Here is a 17705-nt window from a genome sequence, read left to right as displayed (position 1 = left end):
TCTACGTGTCTATTTCATCTATTGATTAATTGATGTGTGGCGTATCTTCTTATCCAGGAGATGTGAAAAAGACAACAAGCAATCTCGGCCATTTGAATCTTTTAACATGTCCTAACCAGCGGTGACATCAACATTTTCGGGCATTTTCCCGGTGGGCCGACGCACTTTTGGGCCAATCAGGGGTGTAATGGCCATCGTGAGAAGCGAGCGTGCCGGTGGTTCGTCTGCGAAATGTGCCAAATGGGCCATGATAAGCAACAATGAGCCGCCGCGTTATGCAGAATGGACCACAAAACAGCGCCGCGATATGCAGAAAAGGACAGCGAACATGCCAAGTGTAATGTTTAAGCAAAACCAAATGCGTCCATTTAAATCGAAAAAATTTTGGCATTTCTGTGTGTTTTTGATGGTAGTTGATGGTAGTATACCTCCAGACAAGCAGTTCGCTACATTGCCCAGTCTGATTATTAGTCCCTGTAAAGCTGTAATTTAATTAAATAAATACATAGTCTGTATGTGCTGCACACTTCAGAGTGCTTTCTGTCTCTGTCATCTCACACAAACAAGAGCCCGTGTGACGATCATGATGAGGTGTTTTCAGTGTATGAGTGGTTGGCTTTACACATTAAATTTGATGTGCGCATCACTTACAGATTATATATTTATTCAATTAAATCACAGACTTTTGCAGTTTAATTATCACACTGGGACATATCACAATTTTAGTTTGATTTATTGTGAATTTAAACAAATGTATTCCATGACATTATGCATTTTTTTTTTTTACTAGATTCCATGATTCCACCCATGTTTTCTGCACACTACATGTGGTAGCCATGGTATAAGCAGACTTGGATTGTTCAGTTATTAGAACCTGACATTACAACCTGACATGGGAAGGCCAAATCACCATGCTACCAACTGAGTGAATTTGTTGTCTAAAACATTAATGGTCCGACCATCATCATTGTCTAAAATGTACATTGTGGTTAACACAACAGCAATGCTGGAACAAAAAAAAAATCTTATTTTGTACTATATCAATACTACTATTTCGTCAGAGCAAAGAAAATTGCTAGAACTCTGACATATATTTATATTCAAAGAGTCCTGGAAATCTTCTCATCATCTGAATATTCATGCAAAGTCTCTAAAATATTGATGAATGTCTGTAACAAGATCTCTTGCAGTTTTCAGGACTGGTTTTCTTGTAAATGTGTGTTTTATGTGGGAGACAGAGATAAATGTAGTGATGGCTGGAGCAGTAGAAGGTTTTTATGGTCTGGGTTTTATTTTAGGCTTGTGACATTGGAGTTTCTATTATTCATTGAATAAAACACTGAACTCCAGGACAAGACTAAGGATGCTTTCCCCTTTTCATGCATTCTCTAGAGAATATGCTTCAGTCGTTTTCTCTCCTCATCTATTTATTTATCTTTCTGCTTTTGTTTTTTGTCAAACAGAGACCTTAAAAAATCTCTCTTGTTTTACGTTCAGTGAATTAGACACAGAAAAGTTTTCAGGTCAAGCTTACGGTACTCACCTGGGATAACGTACTGCTCTTTGGCTGTGATGGAGACACAAGCAGAAAGCAATGACAGTTTAAGAGGCAGTATAGTTCAAGGATTGTTAATATGATGTTTTCCGTACAGTTGAAAAACATTAGCGTGTAATTAACGATTCTAAAGATTACACAAATAAATGGTCTGCATTTCAAGCATTAGAAGAGTGAACAGCTTAAAGATGTCAAGATGGGTTTTTGGAAGAGTATGGCTGGTTTGTTACTGCCAGCTTGTTAGACCATGGGTCCCCTCTACCAGCTCAACTTTGGGCTAATGATCATTAATGGGCAGTTTAAACATGGTGGAAACCATGTGAAACCGGCTACCATGTGTGCGATTGGGTCTTTTAGGGACACTCAACCCCTGATTATGACCAGAAGCCAAATGCCAGCTGTCTGTCATTTGTATTTGAAATACTGTGTTAATATGTTCAAATAACAAGTGTAACTGGTCGCATCTTCACTGCTGTGATCGAGCATGTACAGATACTGTATATCTGATGTTATATTCTAATACTGGTTTAGAAAAACTGAATATATGAGATGTTGGAGTGGGCTTTACCAGAACAGCGGAACTTCTTGCTCTTGATCTGGCCGATGCGTTTGTTGGCGAGGCGGTGCGGACTTGTGCATCGGGCACCGCTGGTCTCTATGGGGTTGAAGCGCAGGTAATCAGCCAACCATTTGAGATTACAGTCACAGATGAAAGGATTCTGGGCCAAATGACTGCAGTGATAGAAAATAACACAAACACTCTTTTACTTGACATTACATTCGAAGATTAACCTTGTTAACCTTTAAACACCCACATGCACATCTGAGTGACATGTTCCTGACCATGCTGATGCAAATCTTTTAGAACAATTCTTAATATATAACAGTACTTGGTGTTTACTTATGTATACTTTGGGTTAAAAAAATCTCCAGAAGTCAGTTAAATCTGACAAAACTATCCTCAACAGTAAATAAGGTTTTTTAAGCTCTATGCTATATTTACATAGCTACATAGTGTGTACGTGTGTGTATGTGTGTGTGTGTGTGTGTGTGTGTGTGTGTGTGTGTGTATGTGTGTGTGTGTGTGTGTGTGTGTACCCACAGGGTCTGGATTGCACGTAGTGAGTTGAAAGTGCCTTTGGCCAATGTCTGGATTTTGTTGTCATATAAAGAAAGCAGTGAGAGGTTCTGCAGGTCCTGAAATGTGTTGGCACGAAGACAGTGGATCTTGTTTGCATTCAAAAGGCTGGAAACACATGAGAAATAGAGTGGTCCCACTTAAAGGTATCATTGAGGAATTTTAGGTGAAACATCTGAAACAAAGTCGATACTTGAATGAAACATGAATGAGAGCTCTGGTATGTCTCCTGAGCTATATTAGAGCAATGTCTGACCAATGAAATGTTCCTCAGACTTACAGCAGCTGTAGGGTGTAGAGTCCATCAAATACTCCTCTGGGCAGATCAGTGATCTTGTTCCCATACAAAACCCTAAACATCACAGAAACACATTCCATACAAGAACACACACGTTCCTAAACATTGTGAACAATGAATTTCCATGATTTTTCCAGTCACTGGTAATTAAGGAAAAAGGTTTTAAAAATAATTTTACATAGATTTCACACACAAATAACAATTTCTATCCAATTAAATATTTTAGAAACCAAAGTATTTACTTATAGAAAGTTTCGAAGAGTATTCCATGACTTTTTAAGATTTTCTGAATTACCATTATTTTACCAGGCCAGGAAATGACAATTTCTAGTAGTAATTTGAACTGCTAGAAGATCTGAAAAACAGGCTGATGTGCTTCGATGAATAAACAGTTAGTGTTTATCTTCAATCACAAACAACAGAGCAAAGCACTCATGACAATATAGTTAGGGTAATATTGACATTGTTCCTTGGTTAAAGGATTTTGAACATTTTAACTCTAATTGTTTATAAACGTTAAGATCAGGGGTATGTTTCCCAAAAGCATCAGTAGCCAACTATGGTCGCAAGTTTCATCGTACCAACATACAGTAGTTCAAGGATTTGGTTTCCTGAAACCTTTGTTTCAATGAACATTCGCAAACAGCATAGCAAATTAGTGTGGTCTGAACTACAGCTCTCCACCAGAAGCATAGTTTCTTGTTAGTTAGTGAGGTCCAAATCATTAGACTTTCCTGTGACTTATTTATCTCTTATTCCATATATATCTATAATTCTATCAAAACTTTTGACCCAGTTTACATGCACAAAAAAATATTGCCTTATTTTGGGGGTTTTGCAGAAAGCGGTGTTGTGAAACATCATGTAAACACAAACGTCATTTTCCTTATGGCTTTTAAGTTATAAATAGTAAGCAGTTTAAGGCACCACGGTTTCTGCCGCAGAACACGGCTTATGTGTCTGCATTTGTAAATTAAAAAGTGGCATTCTTATAGGTTTTTGAAAAGAATGCATGAGTGTATGACTCAAGAGGGAAACCCCACTATTGCAGCAATGCCACTGCCACGTACACAGTGTATGTAAACGTGAATGCCGCTTTCGAATCTTAAGTAGCTTTCTCGCAATAAACAGCTTTCTGGTGTCTATGTTAATGAGCTATTAGAATCTAAAAAAACATCTCTACAGAAGTTGTTACTCTACACTCTAAAGCTCTATATTTTGGAACACTGGGTTCGAACGATGGATGTGCAACACACAGTAGTCACTACGGTTTTGGGAAACAGTCAGGATTAGCTAGTTAATTCCTCCAATGATGCATCATCCTATGGTGGCTAAGCAGTGAGTTATGTCATTGTACTGGAAACACAGCCCAGATCAATACATCTTACAGACAAGTTTGGTTTCTTACTGTTGTACTCAAGATATTTCTGAAAACATTAGGTTGTGTAAAACTATTTGAGCAAACGTAAAGCCAGCCTGATCTGATATTGCATGTCAATGCATAGTCAGCATGGTGTGTTTGCAAGGCCTTAGAGAATATTTATAATAAAGGAGAATATTTAAATTGGCTTAAGAATGTTAATACTTTTACATACTGGACATCCAGAAAGGTTACCTAGTAAAACCAGCATGACCTAATAAATATTTATGACCCATCCAAATGTTCCAGCACTACTGAATACAGTCAAACCACTAAACCACACTTACTTCCACCTATATATACAAACACACACAAACACTCACAGTGAATTGAGGAAACGAAGGCCTTGGAAGGCATCAGGCGCAATCTCAGAAATCTGGTTGTTGCTCAGATCTCTATAAAGAGAAAGAGAGATAATTCAGACTAACTTTAACAGGCTGCTATTTCCTCCACTTCGACAAACTCAAGAAGTGTCTATAAAAGCACTTGCTATTGAAATCCATGAGGATCTGAAATCAATTTGGCACTCTCAGTGTTGCCTGTGTCACTCTGAGTCTGGGCTGTTTTTGGTTCATTTGGCTGTAGGTACATAAATGGCTAGATTTGAACCTCTAGCCCTGCTGTGGTAGTGCTGTGGTGAGCACTTTTAGTAAATGGCAGGAATTATAGACTTTGGAGAAGACTTTAATAAGTCTGCGGTCTACCCATCAAACCACACACATGGGCACGGCAATGCAAACCAGTCAGGGAGAAAATTAATCCCAACGAAATGGCAATATAATATATCTTTGTACACTGGTGCAGATCTGTTTTTTTACAAGCGGGTTAAGCCTTACCATAGATGGCTTATGAACAAATCTGCTTCTCAAGCTGGTTTAGTGAATGCAGCTACTGCTGCTTAAATTTCACTCTGACTGCTGGACCCTGCTAGAAAAACCAGGTCACACTGACTGAAGGTGGTCAGGCTGGTTTGTTAGTTGGTCATTTTTCAGATCCAAGGTGGTCTACAAGCCATAACCGGCTTGACCATGTGGGTCTACCACATCAACTTCGGCCCTAGCGGGTACATGTAGTACAGCTGACCAACCATCTAAACCAGCAGGAGACGGGTCAGTCAGGTGGATTCCAGAGTCTTATAGCGATTGCACTGGTCCATGATTTTAATGATGCTTGTATAATTGGTTAGGCAGTAAACAAAATTCTGTAAACATATTGTAACAAGTTGTAACAACCAGTTGTGGTAGCATGCTTACATTCTACGCAGCTTTTTGTAAGGAGAGAACACTCCAGTAGGGACTGACTTGATTCCATTCTGTTCCAGTCGTCTGCAGAGAGAAATGAGTAAAAGAAATAAAGAAATGCATAACGTCGAACGCTATGGTAACAAAGCTCATAAATATTCTGCTACTGTCACATTGTGTCGATGAAGTGACACTAGGGGTCACACTTGGGAGCCCCAAACATCTCTGATCTTTGAGAAAAGGCCAATGGAAATTGACAAGTGGAATTTGCATGCCACTCCCCAGACATACAGGTATAAAACGAACTGAAATGTAACCACTCATTCAGATTTTTTCTTCGGAGCCGAGCAGTTGTGTTCAGTGAGCTGAATTACTCTCACAATCCATTCACCTCTGTATCCAGTGAAGCTGTTGGAATTACGGTGTATTTCAGCGGTTTCTTCCCCTCTTGCACCAGTGTTGTGCAGAGAACGCCCCTGGGTGCTTCAGCAGCTAAAAGAGTATATATTCTTCCTCTAAAAGAATATATTTCCTTCTGAAAGAGTGGCACCTATGAAAGCCTTACCTGAAAAAATATTTTTCAAGATGCCTTTTAAATTGTGAATTATTTCTGGTTGTGGTCGCTATCTCTCAGCTTCTGACAGCCACGATTGCTGTCTCACATGTCTGAGCGCTACACACGTGGAGATATCTTTCGTGGATGGTTCATAAGGTGCTGCCGGCCATGGTTGCCATGCTGCCAGGCTGGAGTGGAATCCTACGCTCCCCCCGAACCCTTGCGGCTTGATGATTGGTTCCTGGGGCTCCTCCGCCCTGCATGTCATGGCTCTCCTGCAGGTGCACAAGCCAAGGCACTCAAAGAACTGCACAAGGGTAGTCCTGACCCGAGATTGATACAAGAGTTGCACTCTGCGACCGATCTTGCCCTCCGGGTGATGAAGGTCATGGCGTGGTCTCTCGGGCGGGCGATGTCTACCCTGGTGGTCCAGGAACGACACCTTTATCTCAACCTGGTCGAGCCAAGGGAGGCTAACAAGGTTTGATACCTTGACGCCCCCATCTCCCAAGTTAACACTGTTGGAGACTTTGCACGGCAGTTTTTGATTGCGAGGAGGCAGATGGAGACCATTCAACCTATCCTGCCCTGGCGCGGCTCAATGTCTCGCACCCTGTCTGCTTATCGCCAAGGGCATCCCCCTGCGGAGACAACACCAGCTTTGCCGCAGCCCGTCCTAGTGGGCCAGCCCCGGCGTGGAGCCACCCGCAAGAAACAGACACCACACTTCTCAGAGCCAGCCGCCAAGATCCCTAAATGGTTTCATGGGAACCTTGTGCATATAGCCCGGTCGGAGTCTCAGGATCACCGATCACCGGTGATCACCCTGTTTGTAGAACTCCTCCTCACCTGGGTAGGACCTACCATGGGACCCTTCCACATGACGTGCTTCCGACAAGGTTTGGTAAGACCATGTGATGTATTTCCACTCAAATGCCCCCCTCTTCTCTTTGGAGGGACACCCCCTGACGACGGACCCTATATGCCGGTCCTATTTTTTTTGGCAGTTGACTCCCCTGAGTTGCAGGGGACCGCTTGACGCCTGTAAAAGCGCTGTGAAGCGTTGAGGGAGGTCACTGACTATGAGGCACACAGATGTCTACCCATCTCGCTCCATCTGTTTCTTCAACGGTGTCGCCAAATAGGCTGATCTGGGAGATGGGGATGTTGAGAAAGCGAGCCTTGTTGAAGTCCTGCATCTCGACCTGATTCAGCCACAGGTGGCTTTCCTGGACGATACAGGCCATGGAGGAGAGTGACGGTCGATCCCACCATGTGGCGGCGTTTTGCAGGCACAGGTGCACTGCAACTGCCTTATCCGCCTGGGAGAGCTCCGTATACCAGTGAACCACCCACTGTCAAGGGTAGTGAGAGCGGACGAGCGGGGAAGTCGGTTTCGGGCACTGAAAGGTGCCCTCCACGACAATGTCCAAACACTCTGTGAGTAGTGCTCCGAACCCAGGAACCAGTAGTCTAGACACGAGGTCTTAGGAGAGGATGGAGGGTTCCAATCCAGCCCAAGACTCGCAGCAGCCTGGGCAAGCATAGCGGACAGCTCGCTGTTGGCCTCAGACGGCCGGCACACTCGAAGGTGCGAGTCTTCGGGGTCGGAGTCCGCCAAAACACTCTCCGATGTAGTGGCGAAACTCCCATCCGGGTGGTCAATGAGGATTTACTTGGCGAAACCGCATCAGTTCAACTCCCAAAATCGCCTCCTGTGCCAGCCGGGCTGGAAGGCGCGATGTGGGGGGCGGCTAGAGTGGATTTCTCCTGGAAGAAGGAAAGCCACGACCACAATGTTGACATGGTCATGTTCTTGCAGTGAGAACATGAACCATCCACAAACGCTGCCTCTGATACGTGAGACAGTGTCCATGGCCGTCAGAAATGGAGGGGTAACAGCCGCATCCAGGAATGACACAAAGACGGAACGGCATCTTGAAAAAGATGCGTCTTTAAAAAGATGTTCAATGTCAATGTATACACTTTAGAGAAATATATACTCTTTTAGAGGGCTGTCGAAGCGCCCAGGGGCGTAGTCTGCACTAGCGTGCAGAAGAAGAGAAAAGCCGCTGAAAATGTGCAGTATCTCCAACAGCGTATGCTCTTATAAAGGTGAGTGGAACAGCAGTTTACTCGCTGAAACACAACCGCTCGGCTCCGAAGAAAAAATCTCTCTGAACAGACACACACTTCCCTCCTTTTATACTCATATGTCTGGGGGAGGGGCATGCAAATTCTGTTTGCCAATTCTTTGGCCTTTTCTCAAAGATAAGAGGTAACCGAGGCTCTCAAGAGAGACCCCTAGTGTCACTAAATCGACACAGTCTTGAGTGAGTGACAGAAGGGGAACTCTTACATTAATCTTTCCCCACAGGAAGCTGAAAAAATGACATGTTTTCTTTAGTGCTGGCTCCAGTAAGAGCAGGGGAGTCATTACATTGATAAGTAAACATCTACAATTCAAATGTCTGAAACAGATTAAATATAAATTAGGAAGAGTCAGAAATTCATGGGCAAAGGTTGATTTTGGCTAATATTTACACACATAACGCTGATGATCAGGGCTTTTATATATATCTTGAAGGGATGTTGCAAGCCACTGGCACCCCTCATGATATAATATAGCAAGGAGATTTTAATCTTTTGATGGATTCAGTCCTTGATCATAGTGAAGCAAATATGTGTAAGCCCCCTAGAGCAACAATGAAGCTTCACAGAATGTGTAAAATCTTGCTCTTGCAGATATCTGGCAACTTTTGAACCCATCTCGTAGGGACTATACATTTTTTTCATCAGTTTAAAAGATTTATTCTAGAATAGATTTTTTTTGTATTTCTAAGTCCCTCATTTCATCTGTTGTGGATTGCTCAACTGGAAACAAAATAGTGTCGGATCACACTCTGGTGAGTTTAGAGGTGTTGCCACATACAGAGAAAAATAAATCAAATAGTTGGCACTTTAATGTATACCTTTTGCAAAATCCTGATTTCCAACTAATGTTAAAGTCTGAAATCAATGTTTATATGGAGACCAACTGGTCCTCAATATCCTCTGTGGGCATGGCTTGGGAGGCACTTAAGGTGGTTCTTAGGGCTGGATCATACAGTATGCCTCATATGCCTGGGCTTTCGCCGCCACAGAGAGAAACCTTCTGCGAGAAGCCATGAGTGCTCAGGGGAGATTGGAGGATTCCAGTCCAAACGCTGCCTTAGTGTGATCGCTGCTCAGACACGTGAAGCTCATTGATTGCTTCCACCTGAGAGTGCCCCTCCCTGGTTCTGTTTAGAACAGGAAGTTCTTGCCCCTATTTCGCCATTGCAGAGGTTAAGTTACATCCCATTATCTTGCATTTGCACTCGGTCTGGACAAAAGTGTCCAGACTGTTTCATTCTGACATTTTTATAAAAGTTGCCTCAAGTATATTGCTAAACCCCAAATTATGCATGAACAAGTCCCCTTTTTGAAGGTCAGAGTGGATTGGGAGTGGGGTTAATACACTCGGTGACCTATATGAGAATGGAGAGTTGAGATCCTTTCAAAATTTGATTAAACTTTTTGGGATTCACAGATCTAGGTTCTATAGGTATTTACAGCAGCTTCTTTTTTCGAGGGCTCTCAAGGAGAGACAGTGGAGAGAGAGGTGTAGGGGAGATGTGTGATTAGTTTATTATTATTATTGTTGTTTTTTTTGTTTACTTATTTATTTATTTTTGTTGTGTGTCTATAATTATGTGAACACTGGGGTGTTGTTGGGGGTCGGGTGGGGGATTGGGGGAGGGGGAATAGTGAGGGTTAAATATTGATTCTGTGTGTACAGGTGCTGGTCATATAATTAGAATATCATCAAAAAGTTGATTTATTTCAGTAATTCCATTCAAAAAGTGAAACTTGGATAATGAATACATTCATTCCACACAGACTGATATATTTCAAGTGTTCATTCCTTTTAATTTTGATGATTATAACTGACAACTAATGAAAAAACCTAAAATCAGTAAAAGACGACCATTGACACCTTGCACAAGGAGGGCAAGACACAAAAGGTCTTCACAGAGCTCTGTGTCCAAGCACATTAATAGAGAGGCGAAGGGAAGGAAAAGATGTGGAAGAAAAAAGTGTACAAGCAATAGGGATAACCGCATCCTGGAGAGGATTGTGAAACAAAACCCATTCAAAAATGTGGGGGAGATTCACAAAGAGTGGACTGCAGCCGGAGTGCTTCAAGAACCACCACGCACAGACGTATGCAAGACATGGGTTTCAGCTGTCGCATTCCTTGTGTCAAGCCACTCTTGAACAAGACACAGCGTCAGAAGCGTCTCGCCTGGGCTAAAGACAAAAAGGACTGGACTGCTGCTGAGTGGTCCAAAGTTATGTTCTCTGATGAAAGTAAATTTTGCATTTCCTTTGGAAATCAAGGTCCCAGAGTCTGGAGGAAGAGAGGAGAGGCACAGAATCCACGTTGCTTGAAGTCCAGTGTAAAGTTTCCACAGTCAGTGATGGTTTGGGGTGCCATGTCATCTGCTGGTGTTGGTCCACTGTGTTTTCTGAGGTCCAAGGTCAACGCAGCCGTCTACCAGGAAGTTTTAGAGCACTTCATGCTTCCTGCTGCTGACCAACTTTATGGAGATGCAGATTTCATTTTCCAACAGGACTTGGCACCTGCACACAGTGCCAAAGCTACCAGAAAATCTATGGGGTATCGCGAAGAGGAAGATGCGATATGCCAGACCCAACAATCCAGAAGAGCTGAAGGCCACTATCAGAGCAACCTCGGCTCTCATAACACCCGAGCAGTGCCACAGACTGATCGACTCCATGCCACGCCGCATTGCTGCAGTAATTCAGGCAAAAGGAGCCCCAACTTACGCCCGTTTCACACATACTCCATTTGCAGTGCGTATGCGGTGCGTATACGGTACAGGAGCAGCACGCGCTATAGTGCTTTCACATATGCTGCGTTTGCAGTGCGCTACTGATCCGCAGTTTCTGTGTGCCACAAAATAAAAATGTGTAAGTAATTTTGATTTTAAATCCAAACGTTAACTTTGACATTGTTTAAGACATTGAAACAGTATGAAAATTAATTTTAATCATTGTGATTCTTTGTTTTACATGTAGTTCGAGTTGTTGACAGAAGAAAAGCTATCGCGCTATATCTGTTGCTAAGAAGGAGAAGAATGAGACGCATTTTTTAGGGTAAAAAAATCATATATGATGGCATTTTGCAACTTTTGGGACTATAATCATACTTTTTAGTTTTTCTTGACTCTGTGTAATTTAGTAACTGTAGAACACATTAACTGAAATTATGCGTATATGATGAAATTATTACAGTTTCTTGTCAATCTATGTCTATTTTATTGTGAACAATGCGCTGCCACTTTAATTCAGTGCGGTGCAGCACAGCAAAAATAGACTCGGTGCGGAAACGATCGCTGCACTGCTGTATACACACCGCAACTGGAACGGATCGACGGACTGCATCCGCGTGCAGTGTAAAAGCTCTAACCTGTTAACATGGGTATGGAAAAACAAACGCACCGCATACGCACTGCAAACGGAGTATGTGTGAAATGGGCGTAAGTATTGAGTGCAGTACATGCTCATACTTTTCAGTAGGCCAACATTTCTAAAAAGTTTTAATCATCACAATTAAATGAAATGAACATTTGAAATATATCAGTCTGTGTGTAATGAATGAATATAATATCCAAGTTTCACTTTTTGAATGGAATTACTGAAATAAATCTACTTTTTGATGATATTCTAATTATATGACCAGCACCTGTGTATATATATATATATATATACACACACACACACACGCGCATACATATATATATACACTCACCTAAAGGATTATTAGTAACACCTGTTCAATTTCTCATTAATGCAATTATCTAATCAACCAATCACATGGCAGTTGCTTCAATGCATTTAGGGGTGTGCTCCTGGTCAAGACAATCTCCTGAACTCCAAACTGAATGTCAGAATGGGAAAGAAAGGTGATTTAAGCAATTTTGAGCCTGGCATGGTTGTTGGTGCCAGACGGGCCGGTCTGAGTATTTCACAATCTGCTCAGTTACTGGGATTTTCACGCACAACCATTTCTAGGGTTTACAAAGAATGGTGTGAAAAGGGAATAACATCCAGTATGATGTAGTCCTGTGGGCGTAAATGCCTTGTTGATGCTAGAGGTCAGAGGAGAATGGGCCGACTGATTAAAGCTGATAGAAGAGCAACTTTGCCTGAAATAACCACTCGTTACAACCGAGGTATGCAGCAAAGCATTTGTGAAGCCACAACACGCACAACCTTGAGGCGGATGGGCTACAACAGCAGAAGACCCCACCGGGTACCACTCATCTCCACTACAAATAGGAAAAAGAGGCTACAATTTGCAAGAGCTCACCAAAATTGGACAGTTGAAGTCTGGAAAAATGTTGCCTGGTCTGATGAGTCTCGATTTCTGTTGAGACATTCAGATGGTAGAGTCAGAATTTGGCGTAAACAGAATGAGAACATGGATCCATCATGCCTTGTTACCACTGTGCAGGCTGGTGGTGGTGGTGTAATGGTGTGGGGGATGTTTTCTTGGCACAATTTAGGCCCCTTAGTGCCAATTGGGCATCGTTTAAATGCCACGGCCTACCTGAGCATTGTTTCTGACCATGTCCATCCCTTTATGGCCACCATGTACCCATCCTCTGATGGCTACTTCCAGCAGGATAATGCACCATGTCAGAAAGCTCGAATCATTTCAAATTGGTTTCTTGAACATGACAATGAGTTCACTGTACTAAAATGGCCCCCACAGTCACCAGATCTCAACCCAATAGAGCATCTTTGGGATGTGGTGGAACGGGAGCTTCGTGCCCTGGATGTGCATCCCACAAATCTCCATCAACTGCAAGATACTATCCTATCAATATGGGCCAACATTTCTAAAGAATGCTTTCAGCACCTTGTTGAATCAATGCCACGTAGAATTAAGGCAGTTCTGAAGGCGAAAGGGGGTCAAACACAGTATTAGTATGGTGTTCCTAATAATCCTTTAGGTGAGTGTATATATATGGTGGTGGAGTAGTGGGCTAACTGTTAGCACATAACTGTTAATCAGAGGGTTGCTGGTTTGATCCCCACGGCCACCACCATTGTGTTCTCAAGCAAGTCACTTAACTCCAGGTTGCTCCAGAGGGATTGTCCCTGTAATAAGTGCACTGTAAGTCACTTTGGATAAAAGTGTCTGCCAAAATGCATAAATGTCAATATATATATTATTATTATTATTTATTTTAAATTTTTCTTTTTTTTTCTGCTGTTCATATTTAATAGATGAATAATAAAAATTGTTAATCACAAAAAAAAAGGAGGATGATTTTCCAGGGGTGGTGGCGGGAGGTGTGGCGCACAAGCTTCTGCTTTACACAGATGTTATTTTATTATTTGTCTCTGACCCTACTAGATCTATGCCTTGCCTCCACAGAATTATTCATTCCTTTTCTAAGTTCTCAGGATACAAAATCAATTGGTCTATATCTGAAGCTTTGGCTCTGACAGCGTACTGTCCAGTAATGGCCTTCCTGCCGTGCGCCTGATGGAGACAACATCCATGTATTTTGGGGGTGTGTTGAGATCCAGGAGTTTTGGTTAAAGGTTCATGTGGTGTGCGATGTATTAGGCACTCTGGTATCATTCTGCCCCAGACTCTGTATCTTGGGCGATGGAGCGGTCATAGACATTGAAAATAGACACATAAAGAGTTGGGTCTTAACCAGTGTTATGATGTCAGTCCCTAATGATCTGCCTTATATCTCCTTTTGTGTTTCACAGAATAAAAATGTCTAAGGTTCAGAACAACATGAGGATGTGTGTATGATGAAATTTGTAAAATTGACACTACGTTTCAATTTGCCTGTAATTTGTTATTATACATCCATTTGTGAATGTAACAGTTTGAACAAATGTTTTCTATAATTGGCTGTTATGTATTAAGTTTTATTTAAAGAATTATGTAATTGTAAATGTATATTTTGTATAAATAAAACAACGAGTATCTGAATGTGCTGTGTGTTTAATAAAGAGTACTTATGTGTATAGGCTGATTTATTCATTTTTAAGTATTTGGGATTTAAAAAACAAAAGTAGAAAATGTTTTGTTTCACCCAACTGAAATCAACGTAATTTCAGCGTTAGGTAAGCAAACCAATTAGATCGATTATACATTGAAAAGATGTTGATTCTATGACGTTGTCTCACCAAACTGAAATCACCATTGTTTCAACGTCAGGTAAGCGTGAAAGACATGGATTCAACGTGACTTCGAAGAGCAAAAAGATGCTGAATCAACGTTGTTTCTATTTCTAGAGACATTGATTCAATGTCAGTTTGCAGTCTGGGGAGGTAATTAACAGGCATATTTAACACACTGATTAAAGAGTTTGCCATTTTAAATGACTGTATAGTGACGTGAATACACTGCTATACAGTACATATTAGTTAATAGTAATTCTTGATAAAATGGTTTGAATATTTAATGTGTGTGTGATTACTTCTGTGCCTGGATGGAATGACCTGCTGGAAATGATTTGTTATTAAACATCAGCAATTCCATCAAATCATTCTTTTGTGGCACATATTTCAAGAGCATCAGCTGCACTGATAATGTCTTTCTATGAGCCTTTGAATGTCATTAGCATCGGTATGGGGCTGGTTTAATGGCACATCCTGCGGCTTTAGTTTACAATATTGTAAAGAAAACAGTTGTGTTCAAAGTCTCGTTTAAAACAGAAGAGTCATTTGTTGGGTTTCTTTAGTGCGTTCCAAGCTGAGGCCAGCAATTCTTCGACTTAAACAATTTGAGAATTTTCTTTCTGTTCATAAGCAGTGCACTGAGTGGGAAATATAGAAACCCAGTTTACATTCTTTGGATTGCAGTGATTCCAGACAGCACATTCCTGCGGCTCTTGTTTTCCCGGACTGTTCTGTCCGGTCTATTTATATGTGTTTAAATAAATCGACTGTATATGTGACTATAATCAAGAGATCACAAGTGGTTTCAGTTCCTTCTCAAATGTCTGGGAGTGGTGCATTCTTCTTTGTGTGAGTGTGTGTGTGTCCAGGTATTCCCAACGTTTTGGGGACCAAATGTCTACACAAGGATAGTAAAACCTGAAATTTTTGATGTTGTGGGGACAGACAGTCAGTCAGTCCCCATGAGGAAAACAGCTTATAAATCATACTAAATGACGTTTTTTGAAAATGTAAAAATGCAGAAAGTTTTCTGTGAAGGGTTAGGTTTAGGGGATAGAATATAAAGTTTGTACAGTATAAAAACCATTCTGTCTATGGACATAAAACATGAAAACCCAACGTGTGTGTGTGTGTGTGTTAACATTATTAACAATAAGGTCTGTGGATGATGGCAATAAAACATGGCACCGAAGGAAAGAAGATGAGCATTACAGACACAATTATGCAAATGTATCTTAATAATGTTGTGTAAAACTCAAGGACTGAGAAGCTCAAACTCACATCTCTGCCATGCTGTCGGGCAGGTTGGCAGGAATCGCCGTCAGTCCTTTCCCTCTGCAGTCCACAATATTATTACTGCAGGTGCAGACGGCCGGACATGAGCCAACGGCAATACTACATGACTTAGCAGCATTTTCAGACTGGCCTGCAGTGAAGAGGGACATTTGGACTGTAAATCAATTAATTGAAATGCATAAAACTATTAGAAAGCCTTCATTATTTCTTCATTCATCTGCATTTGTTAAATCTTATCGACAAATCACACAGAGATGACTTTGAAAATAAATTCAAATATTGATTGCTACCAAAAAGGTAGGGGTAGGGTGAATCTCACACTGAGGGTTACCATATAGACACGACCCTAACTGATGGCCTGACTTCAGTTGGATACTCACCTTTCTCCTCTGTCCTCCTCCACCTTCTCCAGCCACCTCCCTAACTCCTGATAGTGGTAAAGTGGCAACTATCAGCAACCAGTTCTCTAGACACTCACAGCCAAACAGCACTCACATGCAATTCTTTGCTCTTTCTCCTCTCTCACAGAGACTGATGCCTCCAATCTTCTTCTTTCCAACCACCCTATTACCCGTCGTCTCACCCAATACACCCCCATCTTCTACAAGATATCTCTTCAACAATGTTACCTGCACATACATCATCAAAAACCTCTCTTACTACTGACATCTTTCCCACCACATTTAAGCAGGCTCGGGTTACCCAGTGCTCAAAATACACACATGTAACCCTACAGTAGTAGAAAACTGCAAACCAGTATCTAGCCTAATATTCCTATAAAACTTTTGAGAGTGTTGTATTCAGTCAAGTTTCTGCTATTGTTTCACAGAAAAACTTGCTCATTGACAACAAGATGACCAATCAGCTTTCCATTGTGAAACCCTGTGGTTGGCACGAGCTAACTACTCCTAATCATCTGTCCTCATCTTACTAGATCTGTTTGCTGCCTTAAGACGGGTGCACACAGTACGATTTTGGCCACGATTCTGCTGTCTGAAACAAATTTCGGGAATCCTAAAAGATTTCTCTCGTCATAGCGCAATATCGGCAATCTTAAAACGTTCAGTGTGACATGTTCACAGATGGCCGATTAATAGCCTTAGCGATGATCTTCAGCCTCCGACGAAGTTTGGGCAGTGTCTGAAATTTAGCATCACAGCCATATTGAGTGACTGCTATTATGACGGTCAGATGAGATATTCCACTCCTCTCTCAAACCCCAATTCATTTGGGAAGAAATCTGCTCTGTGTTTGACCCACCGTTGCAACATTTGTGCCCAGTTATCACTCTACTCAAGCTCTTTCAATGTTTTTATTTTCATTTTATATAAAAAGTTAGAATAAATAAGCAGAAAATATTTGAAAAGAAAATACACAAAAAAGTGTAACACATCAGCAATATGAAAGCATTATTCTCCGAATTAAATAAATACAGAGCATAGGCTATAAAACGAAAAAATAGTTTTTTTTACTTGTAATAAATTTACATTAAACGTATGTAATCTTCTTTAGTTAAGATTCACACCACTACAATTTAATTTATAAATAAATAAAATAAAATAGAAAGATTGAACAATTTATACTGGCAAGTATTTATGGGACATTTGAATCCAAATCAGCAAATACAGATGTTCATTCTTAACATCTGTCATTTTCTGTATTATAAGTCTTATTATAGGCCTGTTTCACAACATCCATCTTTCTTGTAAATGTTTGCCTATGCTCGTGATGGAGTGGTATTGGAGCAATAGAAATGCTGATGTCCCGAATTCCAGAGCGAGAAACATGCTCCTCCATGGTGGGCAAATTTCACCGCTTCACTTCTATTCCGCAAAACTCCCGTAAAGCAAGTCACGTTCACTTCTTGGGATGATTGGGACCACAGTCGGCTACTGTATATTGTGCAGTCTGACATTAGGGCTGAAACGATTAGTCAACATTA

At 41.3% G+C, this 17705-nt stretch overlaps 1 protein-coding gene across 2 annotated transcripts in view; it reads right to left on the bottom strand.

The window, feature by feature from the left end:
• LOC127617534 (slit homolog 1 protein-like) overlaps positions 1-17705 on the bottom strand; it is a 117662-nt gene that overhangs the window by 29168 nt on the left and 70789 nt on the right. For both annotated transcript variants that reach the window (XM_052089493.1, XM_052089495.1), the window contains exons 9-15: positions 15749-15893; positions 5665-5736; positions 4735-4806; positions 2974-3045; positions 2658-2801; positions 2124-2287; positions 1544-1567 (exon numbers count right to left, since the gene is read on the bottom strand). In XM_052089493.1, coding sequence (XP_051945453.1) covers positions 1544-1567; positions 2124-2287; positions 2658-2801; positions 2974-3045; positions 4735-4806; positions 5665-5736; positions 15749-15893 — 693 coding nt within the window. The remainder of the gene's footprint in view (positions 1-1543; positions 1568-2123; positions 2288-2657; positions 2802-2973; positions 3046-4734; positions 4807-5664; positions 5737-15748; positions 15894-17705) is intronic.

The sequence above is a fragment of the Xyrauchen texanus genome, chromosome 24 (genome assembly GCF_025860055.1).
Source record: "Xyrauchen texanus isolate HMW12.3.18 chromosome 24, RBS_HiC_50CHRs, whole genome shotgun sequence".
NCBI lineage: Eukaryota > Metazoa > Chordata > Actinopteri > Cypriniformes > Catostomidae > Xyrauchen > Xyrauchen texanus.
Note: the sequence above shows the minus strand (reverse complement) of the source record. Positions and strands in the feature narration are given on the sequence as shown.